General features: G+C 40.2%; 1 protein-coding gene across 7 annotated transcripts in view; it reads left to right on the top strand.

The window, feature by feature from the left end:
- cacna1aa (calcium channel, voltage-dependent, P/Q type, alpha 1A subunit, a) overlaps positions 1–19991 on the top strand; it is a 70495-nt gene that overhangs the window by 6314 nt on the left and 44190 nt on the right. For 6 of the 7 annotated variants that reach the window (XM_080300363.1, XM_080300362.1, XM_080300358.1 and 3 more), the window contains exons 3-20: positions 5395–5486; positions 6112–6264; positions 6563–6750; positions 8684–8787; positions 8906–9021; positions 9942–9986; positions 10096–10179; positions 11164–11370; positions 11671–11783; positions 12015–12127; positions 12212–12343; positions 12571–12643; positions 12986–13103; positions 15263–15330; positions 15489–15595; positions 17999–18049; positions 18886–19054; positions 19328–19923. In XM_080300363.1, the coding sequence (XP_080156489.1) occupies positions 5395–5486; positions 6112–6264; positions 6563–6750; positions 8684–8787; positions 8906–9021; positions 9942–9986; positions 10096–10179; positions 11164–11370; positions 11671–11783; positions 12015–12127; positions 12212–12343; positions 12571–12643; positions 12986–13103; positions 15263–15330; positions 15489–15595; positions 17999–18049; positions 18886–19054; positions 19328–19923 (2529 nt within the window). The remainder of the gene's footprint in view (positions 1–5394; positions 5487–6111; positions 6265–6562; positions 6751–8683; positions 8788–8905; positions 9022–9941; positions 9987–10095; positions 10180–11163; positions 11371–11670; positions 11784–12014; positions 12128–12211; positions 12344–12570; positions 12644–12985; positions 13104–15262; positions 15331–15488; positions 15596–17998; positions 18050–18885; positions 19055–19327; positions 19924–19991) is intronic. The other variant, XM_080300360.1, reaches the window with a different exon arrangement.

Below are 19991 nucleotides of genomic sequence, written 5' to 3' on the forward strand. Positions count from 1 at the left end.
TGGTCTGGCTTTGGTCTCTTTTCCCTACAATGGATCTCCCGGTCCACCTGCAGGAGGAGACGTGGGCTCTTGTGAATTCTGGGAGAAATTCTGAGTGTCAGCTGATCGTCGAGGTCTGATTGCTGGCTCAAGAGACACTTAATATTTTATTGATGTTATAAAAACATTAAAGAGCATACTGGTGCATTTAATGCAAAATATTTGAATCATAGTCACAGATGCAACCAAGGAGACAAGGACAGATAACAGGAGAGCTTGGAGCAGAGATGGTGAGATTCAGTCAGTGATGTGGACAGAGATATTTAGCTGGATTTTAGCTGAAGTCAGCAGGAAGCTGCAGAGGGAGATAGCAGGGATAAATGTTGTTTGTATAATGCGTTGGTTTCTCATCAGAAGTGGAGAGATGAGGTTTTTGTTATAGCGATGTTGCTTCATCTGATTCCCCTTAACCATTTGCTCTCCTTTTACTTAAATGCAGGTGTGTGTGCATTCTGTGTGTGAATTTAAAGATGTACAGTAGAGAGCATCTGTTCCTGGCAGGGAAGAAATTGTTTTCCATTGATTATTCCAAATGACCCAGTTTCCATTGTGCACACTTGAATAAAATTATTTTCTCTCAGTATGTTTAAGCTTCAACCAACACCCATTTGCTGTGCAGATGCGTGCATCCGTGTGCACGGGTGTTTTTGCATGTATCGGTGTGCAAATGTGCAGCCCTGCATGTAAGCTGCAAAACTTTTACATTAAATAGAAAAGAAGACAAAAAAAACAAAACAAAACAAAAAAACAATCAATCTAGCTCCTCCCTTGGCCCTGTTACCAAGGTGATACAGAGATTCTATCAATGAGCCAAGGTCCCTGTTGCCATGGAAACACTTATGAATGAGAAAGGACCCGGTAACCGTGGAGACAGTGTGAATGAGGAACTGCCTCATCAGTTTGACACTATTTGTGATGGCAGATGAAATCACCGTCATGTTATTACCATCATCGTTGTTACTATCGCCATCACAGTCATCAACATCATCATAGTTCATTATCGTTATTGTCCAGTCATCAGCGTTGTTAATGTTTTTTACTGTAATCATAGTCACATCACAGAAATATATAAAATAATTGGATTTGTAATCACAGGTTGTTTTTTTGGCAAAGAGTTTCTGTACTGCGGTTCCAAAAATACTGACACAGGTATACGTGTTCATCTTTTATATGTAAATGTAGATGTGTTTCTTCATGTCAGCACACAGATGTTTTTGCAGCATGATATACAGGTTTTTCCTTCTATGAAATTTCACTATTCTCCTTTTTATATCAACACAGTTCAGTTTAGAGGGTAAATATTCCAACTGATCCACTGTTCTTTTTGCCCTTACATTTAAAATCAGTATAGCATCTATCTAACTCACTCTTTTCCCCCCAGTTGCACTTATGGTAAATGTTTTTTTTTCCCCTTGTGCAATACCTAGTGCAAATTTACCATCCTCGACTACATCATCTTCATCTTCCCTTCATGGCTATCCTAACTTGCATTAATGTAGCACTCTGTTGTTGCCAAGCATCTTTCAGGCTAATGTATCCTTGAGCAAAACACTAAATCTGTACTTCCTTTGTTGGTCATCTTGCGTAGCAGAGGGCAGCTCGGTTATTTCCTGGTAAAGCAGCGTTTTCAGCAATAAAACTCACTGTTTTTTTAAGCAGAAAGCATAGTAAAGCAAATTATTATTATCATTAGTAAGATGCCAAACTACAGTTATTTACTTGCATTGCTGAACAGAAAAATTTGTTGAACGTTAAACTTGATTAATTCCGGGCTTTCAGATGAGTCCAATGAGTGTTCTGATTAATTAAAAAAAAAAAAAAAAAAAAAAAAAAAAAATATATATATATATATATATATATATATATATATATATAAAAACACCCAGCACGCCCTTGCGGGCGGTTTATCCTTCAAGCTCGGGTCCTCTACCAGAGGCCTGGGAGCTTGAGGGTCCTGCGCAGTATCTTAGCTGTTCCCAGGACTGCGCTCTTCTGGACAGAGATCTCCGATGTTATTCCCGGGATCTGCTGGAGCCACTCGCCTAGCTTGGGAGTCACCGCACCTAGTGCTCCGATTACCACGGGGACCACCATTACCTTCACCCTCCACATCCTCTCGAGCTCTTCTCTGAGCCCTTGGTATTTCTCCAGCTTCTCGTGTTCCTTCTTCCTGATATTGCTGTCATTCGGAACCGCTACATCGATCACTACGGCCGTCTTCTTCTGTTTGTCTACCACCACTATGTCCGGTTGGTTAGCCACCACCATTTTGTCCGTCTGTATCTGGAAGTCCCACAGGATCTTAGCTCGGTCATTCTCCACCACCCTTGGGGGCATCTCCCATTTTGACCTCGGGACTTCCAGGTTATACTCGGCACAGATGTTCCTGTACACTATGCCGGCCACTTGGTTATGGCGTTCCATGTATGCCTTGCCTGCTAGCATCTTGCACCCTGCTGTTATGTGCTGGATTGTCTCTGGGGCATCTTTACACAGCCTGCACCTGGGGTCTTGCCTGGTGTGATAGACCCCAGCCTCTATGGATCTTGTACTCATATATATATATATATATATATATATATATATATATATATATATATATATATATATATATATATATATATATATATATATATATATACAGTGGGGCAAAAAAGTATTTAGTCAGCCACCGATTGTGCAAGTTCCCCCACTTAAAATGATGACAGAGGTCAGTAATTTGCACCAGAGGTACACTTCAACTGTGAGAGACAGAATGTGAAAAAAAAATCCATGAATCCACATGGTAGGATTTGTAAAGAATTTATTCGTAAATCAGGGTGGAAAATAAGTATTTGGTCAATAACAAAAATACAACTCAATACTTTGTAACATAACCTTTGTTGGCAATAACAGAGGTCAAACGTTTACTATAGGTCTTTACCAGGTTTGCACACACAGTAGCTGGTATTTTGGCCCATTCCTCCATGCAGATCTTCTCGAGAGCAGTGATGTTTTGGGGCTGTCGCCGAGCAACACGGACTTTCAACTCCCGCCACAGATTTTCTATGGGGTTGAGGTCTGGAGACTGGCTAGGCCACTCCAGGACTTTCAAATGCTTCTTACGGAGCCACTCATTTGTTGCCCGGGCGGTGTGTTTTGGATCATTGTCATGTTGGAAGACCCAGCCTCGTTTCATCTTCAAAGTTCTCACTGATGGAAGGAGGTTTTGGCTCAAAATCTCACGATACATGGCCCCATTCATTCTGTCCTTAACACGGATCAGTCGTCCTGTCCCCTTGGCAGAAAAACAGCCCCATAGCATGATGTTTCCACCCCCATGCTTCACAGTAGGTATGGTGTTCTTGGGATGCAACTCAGTATTCTTCTTCCTCCAAACACGACGAGTTGAGTTTATACCAAAAAGTTCTACTTTGGTTTCATCTGACCACATGACATTCTCCCAATCCTCTGCTGTATCATCCATGTGCTCTCTGGCAAACTTCAGACGGGCCTGGACATGCACTGGCTTCAGCAGCGGAACACGTCTGGCACTGCGGGATTTGATTCCCTGCCGTTGTAGTGTGTTACTGATGGTGACCTTTGTTACTTTGGTCCCAGCTCTCTGCAGGTCATTCACCAGGTCCCCCCGTGTGGTTCTGGGATCTTTGCTCACCGTTCTCATGATCATTTTGACCCCACGGGATGAGATCTTGCGTGGAGCCCCAGATCGAGGGAGATTATCAGTGGTCTTGTATGTCTTCCATTTTCTGATGATTGCTCCCACAGTTGATTTTTTCACACCAAGCTGCTTGCCTATTGTAGATTCACTCTTCCCAGTCTGGTGCAGGTCTACAATACTTTTCCTGGTGTCCTTCGAAAGCTCTTTGGTCTTGGCCTTGGCGGAGTTTGGAGCCTGACTGTTTGAGGCTGTGGACAGGTGTCTTTTATACAGATGATGAGTTCAAACAGGTGCCATTCATACAGGTAACGAGTGGGGGACAGAAAAGCTTCTTACAGAAGACGTTACAGGTCTGTGAGAGCCAGAGATTTTCCATGTTTGAGGTGACCAAATACTTATTTTCCACCCTGATTTACGAATAAATTCTTTACAAATCCTACCATGTGGATTCATGGATTTTTTTTTCACATTCTGTCTCTCACAGTTGAAGTGTACCTCTGGTGCAAATTACTGACCTCTGTCATCATTTTAAGTGGGGGAACTTGCACAATCGGTGGCTGACTAAATACTTTTTTGCCCCACTGTATATATACTCTTTTTTTGCAATACCTAAATACAGTTTCTGCAACTTATAGGTTGAGTTCCCATTAATATAACACTGAGTATTATCTCTGTGATATCTGTTCTTTTAGAAATATCATGCAGCTGAAGTGCATTAACGCCTCCTACTAAACTAGGATCCTCTCAGTTACAGGTCAGCGTCTGATGAGGCATTTGATATCACACAATGTCATTACAAGGACCCCAGCCTATACACTCGTGATGAAGCACCAACCACTTGGGGGGTGGGCTTCCTGGTAATACAATACCACATTCAAAACCACAACCATGCATACCTTCAACCAAAAACCCGGAGTTGGTGTCAATTTTCCCTTCTATTCAAATGTGAAGGAATCAGGCAGACCTTAAACCTGTGATTAAGACTGCAATGTCACTAGGCCTCTTAGAGGAACACAGGCAGGTAGAAATGTGTCAGAGAGACTGGATGAAAGAGAGACAGAGGGAGAGAGATAGAGAAGTGGGAAGTTTGATGATTCACAGTGTGCGTCAGACGATGGGACTGACTACAAGTCTGGCGGCACGAGGGAACATTTTAATCCTCTACTTACCCATACACACACACACACACACACTTGCTGTTTATGGCATTTATTTTGATGATGAGTGAATATATAGTTGCAGTAGCACACGCTAATATGTGTTTACTCAGAAGAGAAACATCAAACATGTAACAATAAATAAGCAAGTCATAATCTTTCTGTTTTTCACTCTCTTTTTATTTCCTTAATCCCGTTCCTTCCCTCTCCTCTCCATTTCCCCATCTTTCTCCTTTTTCGTTGTCTAGTCGCTCTCTCGTCTTGATACAAAAACACTTTCCATTCAGCCCATCCCTCTCTCACCCTGATACACTCCTCTGTCTTACTTCACTTGTCAGCCGTATCGATCAGTTCAGCTCTTACAGGATTTACATACAGAGCTCACCCAGTTGTTTGTAATGATCTGGCATGGGTTTGTGCATGTATGAGAAAATGGAGAAATGGAGAAACTGCGAGGTTGACAGACTTTGACAAGCTTGCTAGCTTAAATATTGATTCTCTGTGCTCATTTCGGTGCATTTGTCTTTTTCCCTTTAGAATTCTATCCACTGTGGGCTCACAATTCGACTTGCGGACACTCAGGGCTGTGCGAGTATTGAGGCCTCTCAAACTGGTGTCCGGTATTCCCAGTAAGTCGATATTCTTCATCTGAGAAAAATTTGAAAAAGGCTATCTTCACCTTTACCTTGAACCACATCTTTGTCGTTGCTTAACAATTGAGAAAGCGAACATTGTGCAGAACATCTTTAAATTTTATTTGGGGATCAAAATAGCATGGAGAAGCATTTTGTGTCAAGGTTTTATGCAGCTTCTGTGTTGCTCTGCATAATGCAACAACAAAAGTGGTACTTCTGTGCACACTCTGCTCATTTTTTAAATGTTATAGTGGCAGTAATGTTCCAGCACTACTGCCACAGCAGTGTTATTAATAGCCTGTTCTCCACTATGGGCTTGAACAGGCATACCAGGGCTTACTCATCATAAAAGTCACTTGGGTTTCTATGAAAAGCCAATTAGAGCATCACACCAGTAGGTGCTACAATATATATGTTTATGGTTTATTTCTATTTATTATAAGTTTAATGATTGGGTATAAATGTGTAATTAGGATATTCAAGTATTTCTTTACAGAAAGGTAGCATAACTGCAAACTAATTGAAATTAGTTTTAGGATAAAGAGAGCGGATAGATTAAACTGAAATGTATAAAATGATTCTTCATAAAATCTTAATACTTTATACCTGTGTGCTTTAGGCTTACAGGTGGTGCTCAAATCCATCATGAAGGCCATGATTCCTCTGCTGCAAATTGGCCTGCTGCTCTTCTTTGCCATCCTCATGTTCGCCATCATCGGCCTCGAGTTCTACATGGGCAAATTCCACAAAACCTGCTTCGACAACATAACAAGTAAAGGATTTTGTGTTTACACTTTGGCAATAATTCAGTCGGGATTAAATTGCTCCAAGTTTTCCTCAGAGAAGAGTGCACCTGTTCACGCTGAGGCAGACTTTAAATAGTTGCACTGCTAAAATTAGAACTTAAAATAGTACATTTTTGGTATACTGTGCAGTTTCTGCAGATGTAGCCTCATTCAACATCTGAAGTATTTGACGTTTTCTCAAGAGGGATTTAAAATTATTAAATACATTTGCGAGTACATGGAATTTGCTCATACTTGTTTTATCCCACTTTTACGCATGTTTAGAAGAGATCCGGGAAGAGTTTCCATGTGGGGTAGAGCTTCCATCTCGGCTGTGTCCAGAGGACACCGTTTGTAGAGAGTACTGGCTGGGACCAAACTACGGCATCACCCAGTTTGACAACATTCTGTTTGCTATTCTCACCGTTTTCCAGTGTATCACCATGGAGGGCTGGACTGACCTGCTCTACTATGTATGTCAAGCTGAACAGCATTTGCAACACTAGTACACATTCAGTGACCAACGTTTTGGCCACACCAGTGCAACCAGGAAAGCAGAGGATGTCTATGTAAAGGTGTTAAATTTAGCAAGGCAAAAATAAAAGATTTAATAAAGAAGGTCTTGTTCAAGAGAAAAAAAAAAATGCTACAGCATGCTAAAATTCCACAAACCTGCTCTTATCATGTTTGCCTGTTAATTCATCTTAGAAAAAAAATACAGTATCAGTGTATTTTGCTATCTGGTGATCATGGGAAAAAAAATATTTCTGTCATATTTTGTGGCTGTTTTTTACAGATTAAACCTTCACATTAGCTAAAATATCTATAACAAAACAGCAAACAAAAAGATCTAATGAAGTGCACCTTAGGTTAGCTTTCATGCTTGTCAGACTTATTTTTAAACAAACTCCTGTTAACAAGCTGGAGTAAAATGTAAATTTTACTCCAGTTTGTTAACAGGAGTATTTTCACTCAAAGCCATTTGAGAGTGCGTTCTCTAATCAAGTACAAAAATTAGACTGTTAAAACCTTCAACAATTTCACCTGTGCAAACTGCTTATCTACCTATTAAATGAGTACTAACAATGCCATCACTCATGTCCAAGACTGAATTGTTCCCTGCTGTCAGGGGCAACGGTTGCTGTGGACACCAGAGGCAGATGAGGGTCTTTGATTGTTACTGTAGTCATCTGTTTTTCCCATCTCCTTTCCCTCTCCGTCCACCCAGTTCTTTTACCTTTCTTCCTCTGTCCTTTCCTTTCTCCCCTTATTCCTGCTTGTCTTCCTGCGTTCTGTCGATCTCCCTCTGTGTCTCTCTCCTTCTGTCCCTCCTTCCCGGTGCTGCTCTATATTTAAAAAGGCCTGTTCAGCCCAAGTTATTCTTGCAGCTGCTCGGGAGGGGAGCAATAAAAGTTTAATGGTAGAAAAAGGGTCTGCGGTACATTGGGTACACAGCGGCGATGCCGGCTTACATGCAGGAAGAAGGAAAGATGGAGGAGACTGGAAGGAAAGAGAGCTCGAAACAGAAAAGAAAAGCCCGGGTCTCAAGTTGGGATTGATAAAATCACTGTAAAGGTTGTTCAGTGACAGTGAGGAGATGGCTATGGAGAAAGGAATGAAGAAAAGGTTAAACTAGCATTGAGATAGATAAGGGAGTGATGAAAAGGCAGATGGAGGGCGTTCTTAAGGGGTTCCATAGGAGGAGGGGAGACAAAACAATAAGAACTGAATAAAGAATGATAATGAAAGAATGGTCTGTAAGGGAGGATGGTAGGGACCGAGAGCGAGAGAGCAAAGCATTTGTTATACATTATTTACTCTCTCGGAGCAGCTAAATAGAGTGGCAGATACGCATTTACTTACTGAGATGACTTAAAGCAAAATCATGTCATGCCTGCTTTTGTTTATGTTTCCATAAGTTGTAGACAGCAGTTTAAAGCACATTGTTTCCACTCTTTAATGACAACGTCAAAGAATAAGTCACTAGGATAGCAGTAGGTTATTTTTAATTAGGCTATATAAAGCATATTATATCTTTAACTTGGTGGTGGTGCATATATATGTACATGAACGTACCTCAATGTGACAAAGCAGGGAGGTAGAGAATGAATTTTGATGCCTTCAGCTTTCAGCAAATCAATATGTATATATAGCTACAGCTGCTCAGTTTTTCAGGTGTACCCACTTTGCTGATTTAAATGAATGAAAAATTCAACCTTTGATTCAAATTAACTGAAAAGTTCGTCTTATTAATATTAACCTTTGTTAAACTCACATTTATAAACCATTATCTAACATTAACTGGTTTCTTTTAATTCACTTTGTATCAAATACTCAAGTAAAGAGCAAAACATTGATTCCTGATTAATTATGTTTGTGTGTGTGTGTCCTCACGTGTGTTTCCAGAGCAACGATGCCTCAGGGAGTGCATGGAACTGGATGTACTTCATCCCCCTCATCATCATCGGCTCTTTCTTTATGCTCAACCTGGTGCTGGGTGTGTTGTCGGGGTAAGTTTATGTGCATGTGTAAATATATAAAAAGAAACAGTCCCAACGTGCTTTACAGAGGTCTCAGGTGATGATGTGATGTGCAGGGTATATACTTGTGTCATGTGTGTGTCTGCAGCGAGTTCGCCAAAGAGAGAGAGCGTGTGGAGAACAGGAGTGAGTTTCTGAAGCTCCGAAGACAGCAGCAGATTGAAAGGGAACTTAACGGTTACCTGGAGTGGATCTGTAAAGCTGGTATGTATGACTGAGTGCATGCCTGGCAACATTTGACCATATAAAAACACCTGACATGTATTACAGTGTAATACATGTATTACAGTGTAATACATGTCAGATGTCACAGCAAATTTCTGCTTAGATATTAACACTCAAACCACTGGAAATTCAGAAGACTTAATATATATTCAGCTGTAAGTTTGAAGACCAGCTTGTGTGATGCTGGAATGAAAGTAAACCATCACTTTTTCCCGGAACGTCAAAGTAAACACTTAAAAAATGAGGCCAAAAATCCCTTTTTGTGGATTTTATCATAAAAGCAGTCACAGTAAACATGAGTTATAATGTGACATTATCACAATCACTTGCACAACAGTTGTTATTCAGGGAAGAAGGATCCATATTACATTGTATTTTATAGTTATAGCTGAATACACACTGACACCTTAGCACTGACAAGTTTTGGTTTGTTCTTATTCAAAAGTTTCCCATTGCAGCTGCTCTATATGGTTGTGCTTTCTTTTTGCCATTTTTTTCAATGTCATTTACCTTTAACATAACACATATCCAGTAAAGCAGTGACACAAATTTAATGGAACTTATAACACATATTATATCTTGAATATCTTACAGATTACAGACCCTTGGATAGAGAGTTTTGTCCACCTCTCCGGCCTGGTAGCTATCTGTTGAAGGCAGGAAATGTGAGAGAAAATAAGAGTAAAAGAGGGTCAAATCGAATAAAGGGGCAGATAAAGGGGACAGAGCTTTGATCTTCCTGAAAAGACAAATTTTACATAAAAACACAGAAGCTAATAAAACAAAAGAGGGACTACTGAGTGAAACAGAGACTATGATTTAAAAAGATGTATGAAGATGTTGTGGAACTTACACATAAATGTATAATATATTCACATTTTTGCTTGTGTGTTTTGTAGAAGAGGTCATCTTGGCGGATGATGAGAATGAAAATGAATATGATGGTATCAATTTCCTTTTTCTTTTCGAATGTAACATATAAATATGCATAAATGAATAGCTGAACTGTTGTGTTGTGGGTAAATGTATAAATATATTTGTACTGTATAACAGGTTCTCGTAGGAGAGCCACAAAGAACCACAAAAGCAAAGCTGAGCTTCTAAATTCAGAGGAAGGGGAGGGAGACCTGGGAGTAGGTAAGATGTGTTGTGTTTCTCTCTCTCTGTCTGTCTACCACACACACACACACACAACAAAGCCATTTTACATCCCCTCAGAGAACACTGCATTTACTTGTTTTGTTTTTTTCTGCAAAAGCTCCCAAACCCTACACATTTCTACCACAGCTCTTAACCTAAACCTAACTCCATGATAATCTTGCTTTAAAACACACTTATTTCCCATTATGACTGTAAAAAGGAATTTATATCCCCACATTAAGAGTAGCACACAGGAGAAACAGACCCACAGTCAAAGGCAAATCGCAGGTACACAGAGATGCTATCTTATCTTGCATATCAGCATTACCTGACCCTCCTCTCCATCCCTCTCCCGCCCTTCCCTCTCCTTTCTCCCTCTCTGCTGCTCTGCACTCCTAATGTTACATTTTCACTGTCCCCGAGCCCCTCATCTTTTTTTCCCCTATCTTTAACTTGCCCTTGTTATCTCATTCCCGTTTCTCCGCTCAAACCATTTTTTCAGCACAGTCATTCTAGGCACTTCTCTAAGATTCTGAAAGCAAACTTTTTTTCTTCATTCTTTAGAGCAATAATGGACATGGTGCAACCTAGAAATTCAAAATTGATAAGGCAGCTTTGATCATGTGCTACCTTTAAGTGAATTATACATCAATTTGTACTTAAAAAGCAGATTCAGTGCCGAAAGGTTGATTGAATTGTAGTGTTCCAGCAAATAGGAGGTCCATCGATATAGTTGACTCTACTTTAGTAACTGTCCACTATAAAAGAATAATGCATTCTTTTACTCTCCTAATAATTTACAGAAATAATGGGATGGGATCTTTTGCCTGTATTAAAAAAAAATACAGGCAAAAGATAGCATTAACATTTTAGTGCCAGTGATTGTGTCGCCTTTTTGGTCACTCATTGACTTCTTTTCATTTATGTCACAGTGCAGCTGTTGATACACGATGTGCCTCATTTATCCTTTTTGAATGGTAGGTTCACCGTTTGCTCGTGCCAGCTTGAAGAGCTCCAAGCTGGAGGGATCGACTTTCAAGCGGCGGGAGCGGCGGTTTCGCTTCTTTATCCGTCATGTTGTTAAGTCCCAGGGCTTCTACTGGACCGTGCTGTGTTTGGTGGGCCTCAACACGCTGTGTGTGGCTGTTGTGCACTACGACCAGCCTGAACCACTTTCAGATTTTCTATGTGAGTAGGAGGTGAATGCTTGCATACTTAGTGCAAGTATGGGCCGATTATCTCCGCAAATGCACAAATACTTTCATCACAGATTATTGGAAAAGGAGTGGGTGAGCAAATTCTTCATTAATGTGGCTAAATCCATGAAAGAGCTGACCCAGTCGTTTAACACAAGCGCATCCAAGCACACACAGTTTTCCTTTCATGCAGACTAAGTCTTTTTCAAAAATGGTTCTGGGACGAATACACACACAGAGACTCGCTCAGGTTTTCACCCTCATCTCTTTTTGTGTTCTTCCCTCTGTGCAGATTTTGCCGAATTCATCTTCCTGGGAATATTCTTGACAGAGATGTTTGTAAAACTGTACGGCCTGGGCAGACAGGCCTACCTCAACTCCTCCTTCAACTGCTTCGACTGCATTGTGAGCCCTTCTCAGTCCACACCCAATAAGAAAATAACACAATGTACAAACTCATAAGCGGGTCTATAGACGGACTTTACACCTGTGGGATGAAAACAATAGATGAAAAAAACCTCTGCTATAGACTTTACACAAACACAAATGTGCCATACTGCATGCTGATGTCTGTAGATTATTTGCTCAGTATAATAAATAACTATCTATAATTGCATATGCTTACATTTATATTAGGTGATATGTGGTAGCATATTTGAAGTCCTTTGGTCCATCATCCAACCGGGCACATCGTTTGGCATCAGTGTGCTACGAGCTCTCAGGTTATTGAGGATCTTCAAAGTCACCAAGTGAGTCACTTGTAATACAGTAATGATCATACATTAAAATAAAGGACATGGTATTATCATCATTTCCATGTGTCTGTTTCCCAGGTACTGGGCGTCTTTGCGTAACCTCGTCGTGTCTCTGCTCAATTCCATGAAGTCCATCATCAGCTTGCTCTTCCTGCTCTTCCTCTTCATAGTCGTCTTTGCGCTGCTGGGCATGCAGCTCTTCGGAGGACAGTCAGTGTCTCTCTCCTTCCCCTTTAACAGCCATGATTTAATTTTCTGCTAACCTATTGGTTTTTGCTAATTGCCAGTTGACCTAAGGCAGTTTTTCAGAGCGCTGGTTTTTCAGACAAACATTTGTTGTGCTTGCCTCTGGCTCTCTCAGTCGTTCTCTCTATGCTCACTGTTTTCTCAGCTCCTATTATATATATATATATATTTTTTCATTCTTTCACTGCTAGGTTTAATTTTGAAAGTGGCACCCCTCCAACCAACTTCGATACATTTCCCGCAGCAATAATGACGGTGTTCCAGGTAAGCAGAGGAGAGCGATGTACTGTAAAAGGAGAAAAGGGGAGGGAGAGGCTAGTGGAGGGAGAAAAAGCCGCAAAATCGAAGACAAAGCTGGATTAAAGCTAAACGCTGAAAGGACTAAAGAGGATTTGCGCACGAGGAAGTGATATAAAATGTAAAATGCTACTCTAGAACCCTTAAAGATTATTAGGTGGGAGCATAATTCTGCTAAAACATGTTCAAATATTTAAGTAGTGTGTAGAAAAGGGTGAGTCTGTTCTTTGATTATAGCATTTTGAGCAAATATGTGGATGTGAGAGTGCTCGTCATAGCATCGTCTGAATATTTGTGTATGTTTGCCAGATCCTGACCGGCGAGGACTGGAATATGGTGATGTATGATGGCATCAAATCTCAGGGTGGAGTCAACAAGGGCATGGCCTTCTCCGTCTTCTTCATTGTACTCACGCTTTTTGGCAACTGTATCCCTTGACAGTGACATTGCAGATAAGCCTACATGCATGCGCAGCTCTCAGATATTTAGAGTGGAGACATTTGTAGATGTATTTTACACATTTTTACTTTACTCACAGTAAAAAGTCATACAAAGGTTAAATGCAGATTTTTTTTTACAGTTTTCTTTAGGACAGCCTCAAAGGTGGAATAGTTAGAATGCTTCTTTCTACCTATTGCTGTTTGCTGTTGTTTTGTAGTTGCTGTTACTCTGAATAGAAGTGCTACTTTTTTTCTTAGCCTGACTTCCTTTAATCTTTTTTTTTGGCATATCGACATTGAAGCAATTAGTCTTGCATTGAAACATCGAGACATTGCACAGAAACCATCCGACAAACAACCTGCATGATGGTCTGCCTGAGAAGCTCAATTCACTGCAGGGGCCAGGCGCTCTCCAACGGTCACTTGCAAGAGCTTCAGTCAGTGTTGTATTTACTGTTTTATTCACTGACAACCTGTTCTTTGGCACAGCTGACAAAAGATCAAAGTGAGAACGTGTAAGAAAAAGAACAATCTCTGAGAAATAGTCATGCTTCTTTTATTCATGCTGGACTGAGGGCAGAGTCAGCTCTTCATCTTCAGCTACAGAGTCATATTATGTACAATCTCAGTTCTTCAAAGGTTTTGAAGCAGTGGACAAACCCATATATAACATGGAAAACATATTAAATGTTAAAACTGGGACATTTTACTGCTTTATAAAAAAAAATACTGGCTTGTTTTGAATTTGAAGGTGGCAACATGTCTCAAAAAAGTTGGGATGGGGCAACAAAAGGCTGGAAAAGCAAGTGGTCTAAAAAGAAACACCTCAAGGAGTTTGCACCCAGTTAGGTTCACTGGCAACAGGTCAGTAACATAATTGGGTGTAAAAAGAACATGTGAGAGAGTGAGAGAGTCTCTCAGAAATAAAGATGGGCAGAGGTTCACCAATCTGCAAAAACACTGTCAACAAATTGCAGAACAGTATTAGAAAACTTTTCCTGTAATAATGCAAAATTTTGAGTGCTTTGAATATCTGATCATATGCAGTGCATAATATCATGAAATACAGAATCCAGAGGAATCTCTGTGCACAAGGGACATGTTATGTAGCGCTGTGTGGAAACACAGGGAAGCACATAGCAGACAGGGATGATGTGACAACAAGCGGAGGAATACAGAGAACCTAAATGCACACAGGATCATGAGAGGAAGGGAAACAGCAGGGAGCACCGCTGGAATTAATACAGCCTAACAGGACAGGGAAGCAAAACCGAACACAGAGAACACAGGATGAGAGACTGTCAAAATAAGACAGGAAGTACGATAACACTTGACACTGGGAAGCAGACTAACTAAGGAGACAGAAAAGGAACACCGAACAGGAGAGGCATGGAAACAGAACCTAAAGACCAGATGTCAAAACTAAGACCAGAAACTACAAATATAACACAAATAAGAAAAACAACTAAAAGAACCAGAACCAGGAATATATACATTGAATCTTCGAATATTAAATAACCTGAAATGGATGCTCGCCTTCAGGTGGCACTGCATTGAAAACAGACAGAATTCTGTGATTCTGTCAATCATTGCATGGGCTTGGGAACACTTCTAGAAATCCCTTTCTTTGCCACGCAGGTTAAACCTCTGTCAGGCACAATCTAGATTGCTAGCATTTTGTCAGTAATTAAAATAGTATATTTTCTCAGGTTAAACATTTGATATTTTCTTTGATATACTGTGAATAAAATATGGGTTTTATTCGATTTTCAAACCACTGCATTCTGTTTTTATCTACATTTTGTACAACGTCCCAATTTTTCTGGAATTGGGATTATAATACCAAAGTGATTGTCAACACGGAGATGTCACTGTCATAATCCTAATTGAGATTCTGATAAATCCACTGTCCTGGCATATACTGATACAGACCTGTGTTGTCATCTGTAAGTCGAACCACACACTGTTAAGGGATCTGTATCAAGGATGATACTGTAGCAATAATGATACGCTACAATCCAATACATCAACTTGCCAAGAGGTACATTATAATATAAGTGGCTTAGCCAATTATTTTATCTACATTTTGTATTCTCTTGCACAAACAATCTCCCAGATGCTGGATTGCTTTTAACTCTGTGTTCAGACACTCTGCTGAATGTGTTCTTGGCCATCGCTGTGGACAATCTGGCCAACGCACAGGAACTGACCAAGGTATAGTACAGTCTAATATGAGTGCAGTTTCTTACACTAACACATTAACCACGAGTTATCCTCCTCTAATCAATGAACTTCTTCTGCTTCCCTCATGTGAATTTTTCCTGCCTTTATCATATTTGGGTTTTGATTTATTTTCTAATCCACATTTGCAGGATGAACAGGAAGAAGAGGAAGCTGCCAATCAGAAGATTGCCCTGCAGAAAGCCAAGGAAGTGGCTGAAGTTAGCCCACTATCTGCTGCAAACCTCTCCATTGCAGCGTGAGTCTCTGTCTCTATTACTTTTGTGTCACCATCTGGGAGTCTAGTACTTATGTCGGACTCAGCACTTTGGGAAGTGGACGGTATAGCACAGTTGAGTGTTTGAAGTCAGGAAAACCGTCAGTGAACCATAATCTGTTCAAGTTTGGATTCTTAAAACATCACTTCATCACCTTATGAACGTATGGTGATGTTGGTGATTGCAAATAGTCTTTCATCACAATGAGCTTTATTGACTAATTACCCTTCAAAAGTACACAGCCCCACTTTTTTCTTAGAATTGCAATATATTCATTGATCAAATGGCATCTTCCAAACTGACTTTTTTCTGTTTCAATATAAAATTTAAAGTTCATGAATGTAAAAATTCTCTGTATATTTTGCCATTTTGTCATCATAGTGGAATAAATCATGTCTTCATCTATCTGGCAAGGAAAGGAAATTGGGGATAGCCTAAACACACATATACTTGCTTCTCGTCCTTCTCTCTGTCATCTCTTTCTTCTCCTTTACTTTTCGTCTTAGTCTTTGATCCCTTTTCTCTGTACACACAAGGCTCTGTACTTTCACGTCTGGTAAAGTTCACACACTTTGCTCTCAGATACAAATACGTGCATGAAAATACGTTCAGCACAACACAGGAGTACCATGTTTGTTTTTAAATACCATACGTAATAGCACAGTCGTGTCCTTAGCAGTTTGGTGTGTGAGACTGTGCTCACTCATTGTCACTCGCAGGTACAATGAACAAACATGCCCTAGAGTTTTAGCTCAATACACTCACACGTACATATGCTTATTAACATTTCCATCATTTTATGAATCGCTTAGGTTCTTGTTACTGTTTGTGCCGTGTAGTGTGCTTCACTATGAAGTGACCATCTGTGTCTGTGTAATCAGTTTAATTTACTTGGAATTATGATATAAATATGTCTTATTTTCACTACAGTTTATGTGTATCTGTCTGTATGTGTGTATGTGTGTGGATGTATGTGAGTGTGTGAGAAAAGAAGTTTTCAGGTAATGTCGGTTTGGTATAGTATCCAGCATTTCTTCTCTAGGTTACCATGGTTTTTTGTCCAAATTTATCCAGAAAAACAACCTTCACAAACCATGCTGCCTAATTGCTTGAATCTTTTGAAAGCAGACTGTAGGACAGAGGTTTACCATAGAGTCTCGGTTAAGCTTTAAGCATTGTAGGGCTGCAGATTGCCTTACGTTCTACTGTGCCAGTCTAAATCCAAATCCCTAATTTCTGTGGTGCAAATAAAAGAAAGAGAGAGATAGAGACAGAAAGACATTTAAATTCAAGAGGAGATCGTCCCTGTTTTCCCAAGGAGGGATTTTAAACTTGGGGACATCAGTGGTGCATGAAGAATCTCTTAAGAAGATATGGCAGACTCAGAGAAAACTACGTAAAACCAAGGCAACACAAGTCCAGTTTGTACTCTCAAAAGGAAATTGCTCTCTCTTAAACAGCCATGCATTCTAAACAGAGTGCAAAGACATTTTAGGAAGTATTATTCTAATGATAGTGAATAATTTTTTTTAAAAGTTTCAGCACTGTGTTTTTAATAAGCTTAAAGAAGCCTTTGGAAACAATAAAAATCATATTAAATTAGGTTGTCCTTATAGATTTGGTCCTTTAAATTATTAGCGTGCTATTTTGTGTTAGGAAGAGGATCATGCACAAATTCTGAATTCAGAAATAAATTCATGACCAAAATGTATCTACTTTTTTAAGTGCCCCTAACCCTCTTTAAGACAAAGCAGAGCATTTCATATTTAAAATGTTTATTTTTAAATCTTACTGTAAGCTTTTCAGGGTTTATCAGTTTTCAGTACAGGTCAAAAATATGCAGATATTACATGTTTTATTAAAATTTTAAAACATGTTGTCATAATGCCAGTGTATGTTGTCATGTAGGATATACCCACAGGACCATATTTTGGTAAGTATTTTTTTAATGTAGCAGCTTCAGTGGAAAAAGAGAGTGAAGGGTAAACATGTGCAGTACATTATAAAGAAGTAAAACTGATCAGCGCACAACAGCAGCACTTGGGAAGGGAAAATGAGTGATAGAAGAAAATGGATTTTGTTGAGTGTGTGTATGTGTCTTTTGTGTCTGTGTGTACGAAGGGTTGCATTCCAAAATGCTTAAATTTTTGACAAAAAATATTCTAAGATTCGCTTCCATTTTTGGATTTCAGGATTATAGTTTACTTTTTTAGTAGTTTAGACATGTAACACTTTTGTCGTGGATAGCGATAATTTTTTTTAGAGTTGGCACTTTGTGTTTTTTTTCCTTTCTTTTAAAAAAATAAATGGATAGCCCATTTTGGAATGAAATCCTCCTTCTGTTCTTTTGTGTCATCTCACTCACCAGCTGTTTCCCTCCTCAGCAACAAAGTACACAGTGAGTGTCACAACGCTTCTGACCCCTTTCTGGACTGGTATTTATTTATTTGTTTATTCATTTATGACTTCCTTCTGTTTATTGACTTTACAACCATTCCTTGCTTTTTTCATGTTTTAGATCTCTATCCTTTTCTTGGCCCTTTGTTCGTAACATCTGTTTTTTTCAAAATTATTGTACATATCTGGCTTTTTTTTTTTCTTTTTTTTAGCTTTTTCTTTATGTTGGCTTATTTTTTAAAGTACTGTTTCTGTTGCCTACGGCTGTTGCTTTATTGTCATTGACTGTTGGCCCTGAGAGAAAAGTAAGTTAAAGTTGATAGAAATTTTGGAGGGTAAGAAAGGAGGTGGTCACTGACAGTTTGGGGGTGTTTTTTTTATCTCATCTTTTTGCAAAAACAAGAAATCAGTTATTCTAACTAATATAAACCATTCAATTCAGCTCAATGGCTATTTTTGCTCTGCACAAAATCTGTCCATTAAATTGTATGTACTTTAGCATGGGATGATTAGTTGTGTATAATTTGAACAAATTCGGACCTCGCCTCAGTGTTATCCTCCACACTGTTTCCCACGTGGTTTACCAAAATAGGGCCATCCTGCCTTGTGCTTCGGCAAGCTGTGCAGATACCCAAAGCCCTGTTCTGTTAAGAGCTGCGTTGTTTTATAGGTCCAGTCAAATGACCCTTTAAGTGTCTGTGGCCCCCAGTGTGTCTTTATGTCCTTGCTATTTGATGTACTTATATTTTTAGTGTTGGTTTCCACTTCATCATTCTCATGTCTTTGTGCGTTCATTTGCATAGCATCAAGTCTTAAAGCAGGTCTTAACGAGGCCAATCCCTTTCTACCTTTTCCACCATTCTTCATTTTGCAGCAAGGAGCAGCAGAAGAACCACATTAAGGGAGTCAACAAGTCAGTGTGGGAGCAGCGCACCAAGGAGCTGAGGAAGCAGACTCTGGCATCCAGCCGCGAGGCCCTCTATAACGAATTGGACGCAGATGACCGCTGGAAGGCAAGGACAGGGAGGGAGGAGCACAACAATGTAAAGGAAAAGGCAAAAAGGGCCCCTAGACTTGTGCTATCAGTGTACACAAGTTATGGCCACGAGTGTTGATGATGACTTTTATTGGTTTTCATTTGTTCTTGTTAATCATTTATCGGTGGCTTATTTACCAACTATGGTCTAAATATTGGTTGGAAATTTCCAATATATAACTGAAATGTAGGTCTTCTAAAGTTTTGCCTCCTCTCATGAATTACAAAATTTGAAATTATTCCTTCTGTGCTGTTTCGCTATCCATTCGTTTCCTTGCAGGTCAACTATTCACGTCACATCCGTCCAGACATGAAGACCCATCTTGATCGACCCTTAGTGGTGGACCCCCATGAAAATCGTAATAACAACACAAACAAGACAACTGGCAACAACTCAGACTTCTGTGTCAGCCAGCACCATCCTGAGCACCATGGCCAAGTGGGAGGGGATGGTGGAGGAGGTTCAGGTCCACCCAGACCTCCCATGGAGCGGGGAGAATCCACGGAGAGTAGACGGAGCCGCAAAAGTGAGCATCACCACAGCTCTCATGTCCGTCTGGATGCTACAGTGATTCCTGGGCCGGGTTCAGAGGAGAGGGTATCCAGGCGCCATCACCACACGCGGACTGGGAGTCGAGGAGGAGGGCAGTCCGAACACAGGAAGCCAAGGTCACATCGAAAGAATGCTGAAGATGGTGAGGAAGGTGGGGGAGGAGCTGGAAAATCTGGAAGACATAAGAGCAAAGGAGTGGATGGGAGTAGGGAAGGAGGAGAGCATGAGCGAGCAGGCAATGGCGGTGAGAAGAGGTCAAGAAGAAGCCGGCGTGGAAGCCAAACAGAGGGCGAGGGGAAGCGTATGTGCTCACACAGAAGGAAGTATGTCATTCATTTTTCGTTTTCCAGTCATCCTTTTTACAATCTCCTCTAATCTGATGGCTGTAATT

This window comes from Astatotilapia calliptera, chromosome 4, assembly GCF_964374335.1.
Source record: "Astatotilapia calliptera chromosome 4, fAstCal68.1, whole genome shotgun sequence".
NCBI lineage: Eukaryota > Metazoa > Chordata > Actinopteri > Cichliformes > Cichlidae > Astatotilapia > Astatotilapia calliptera.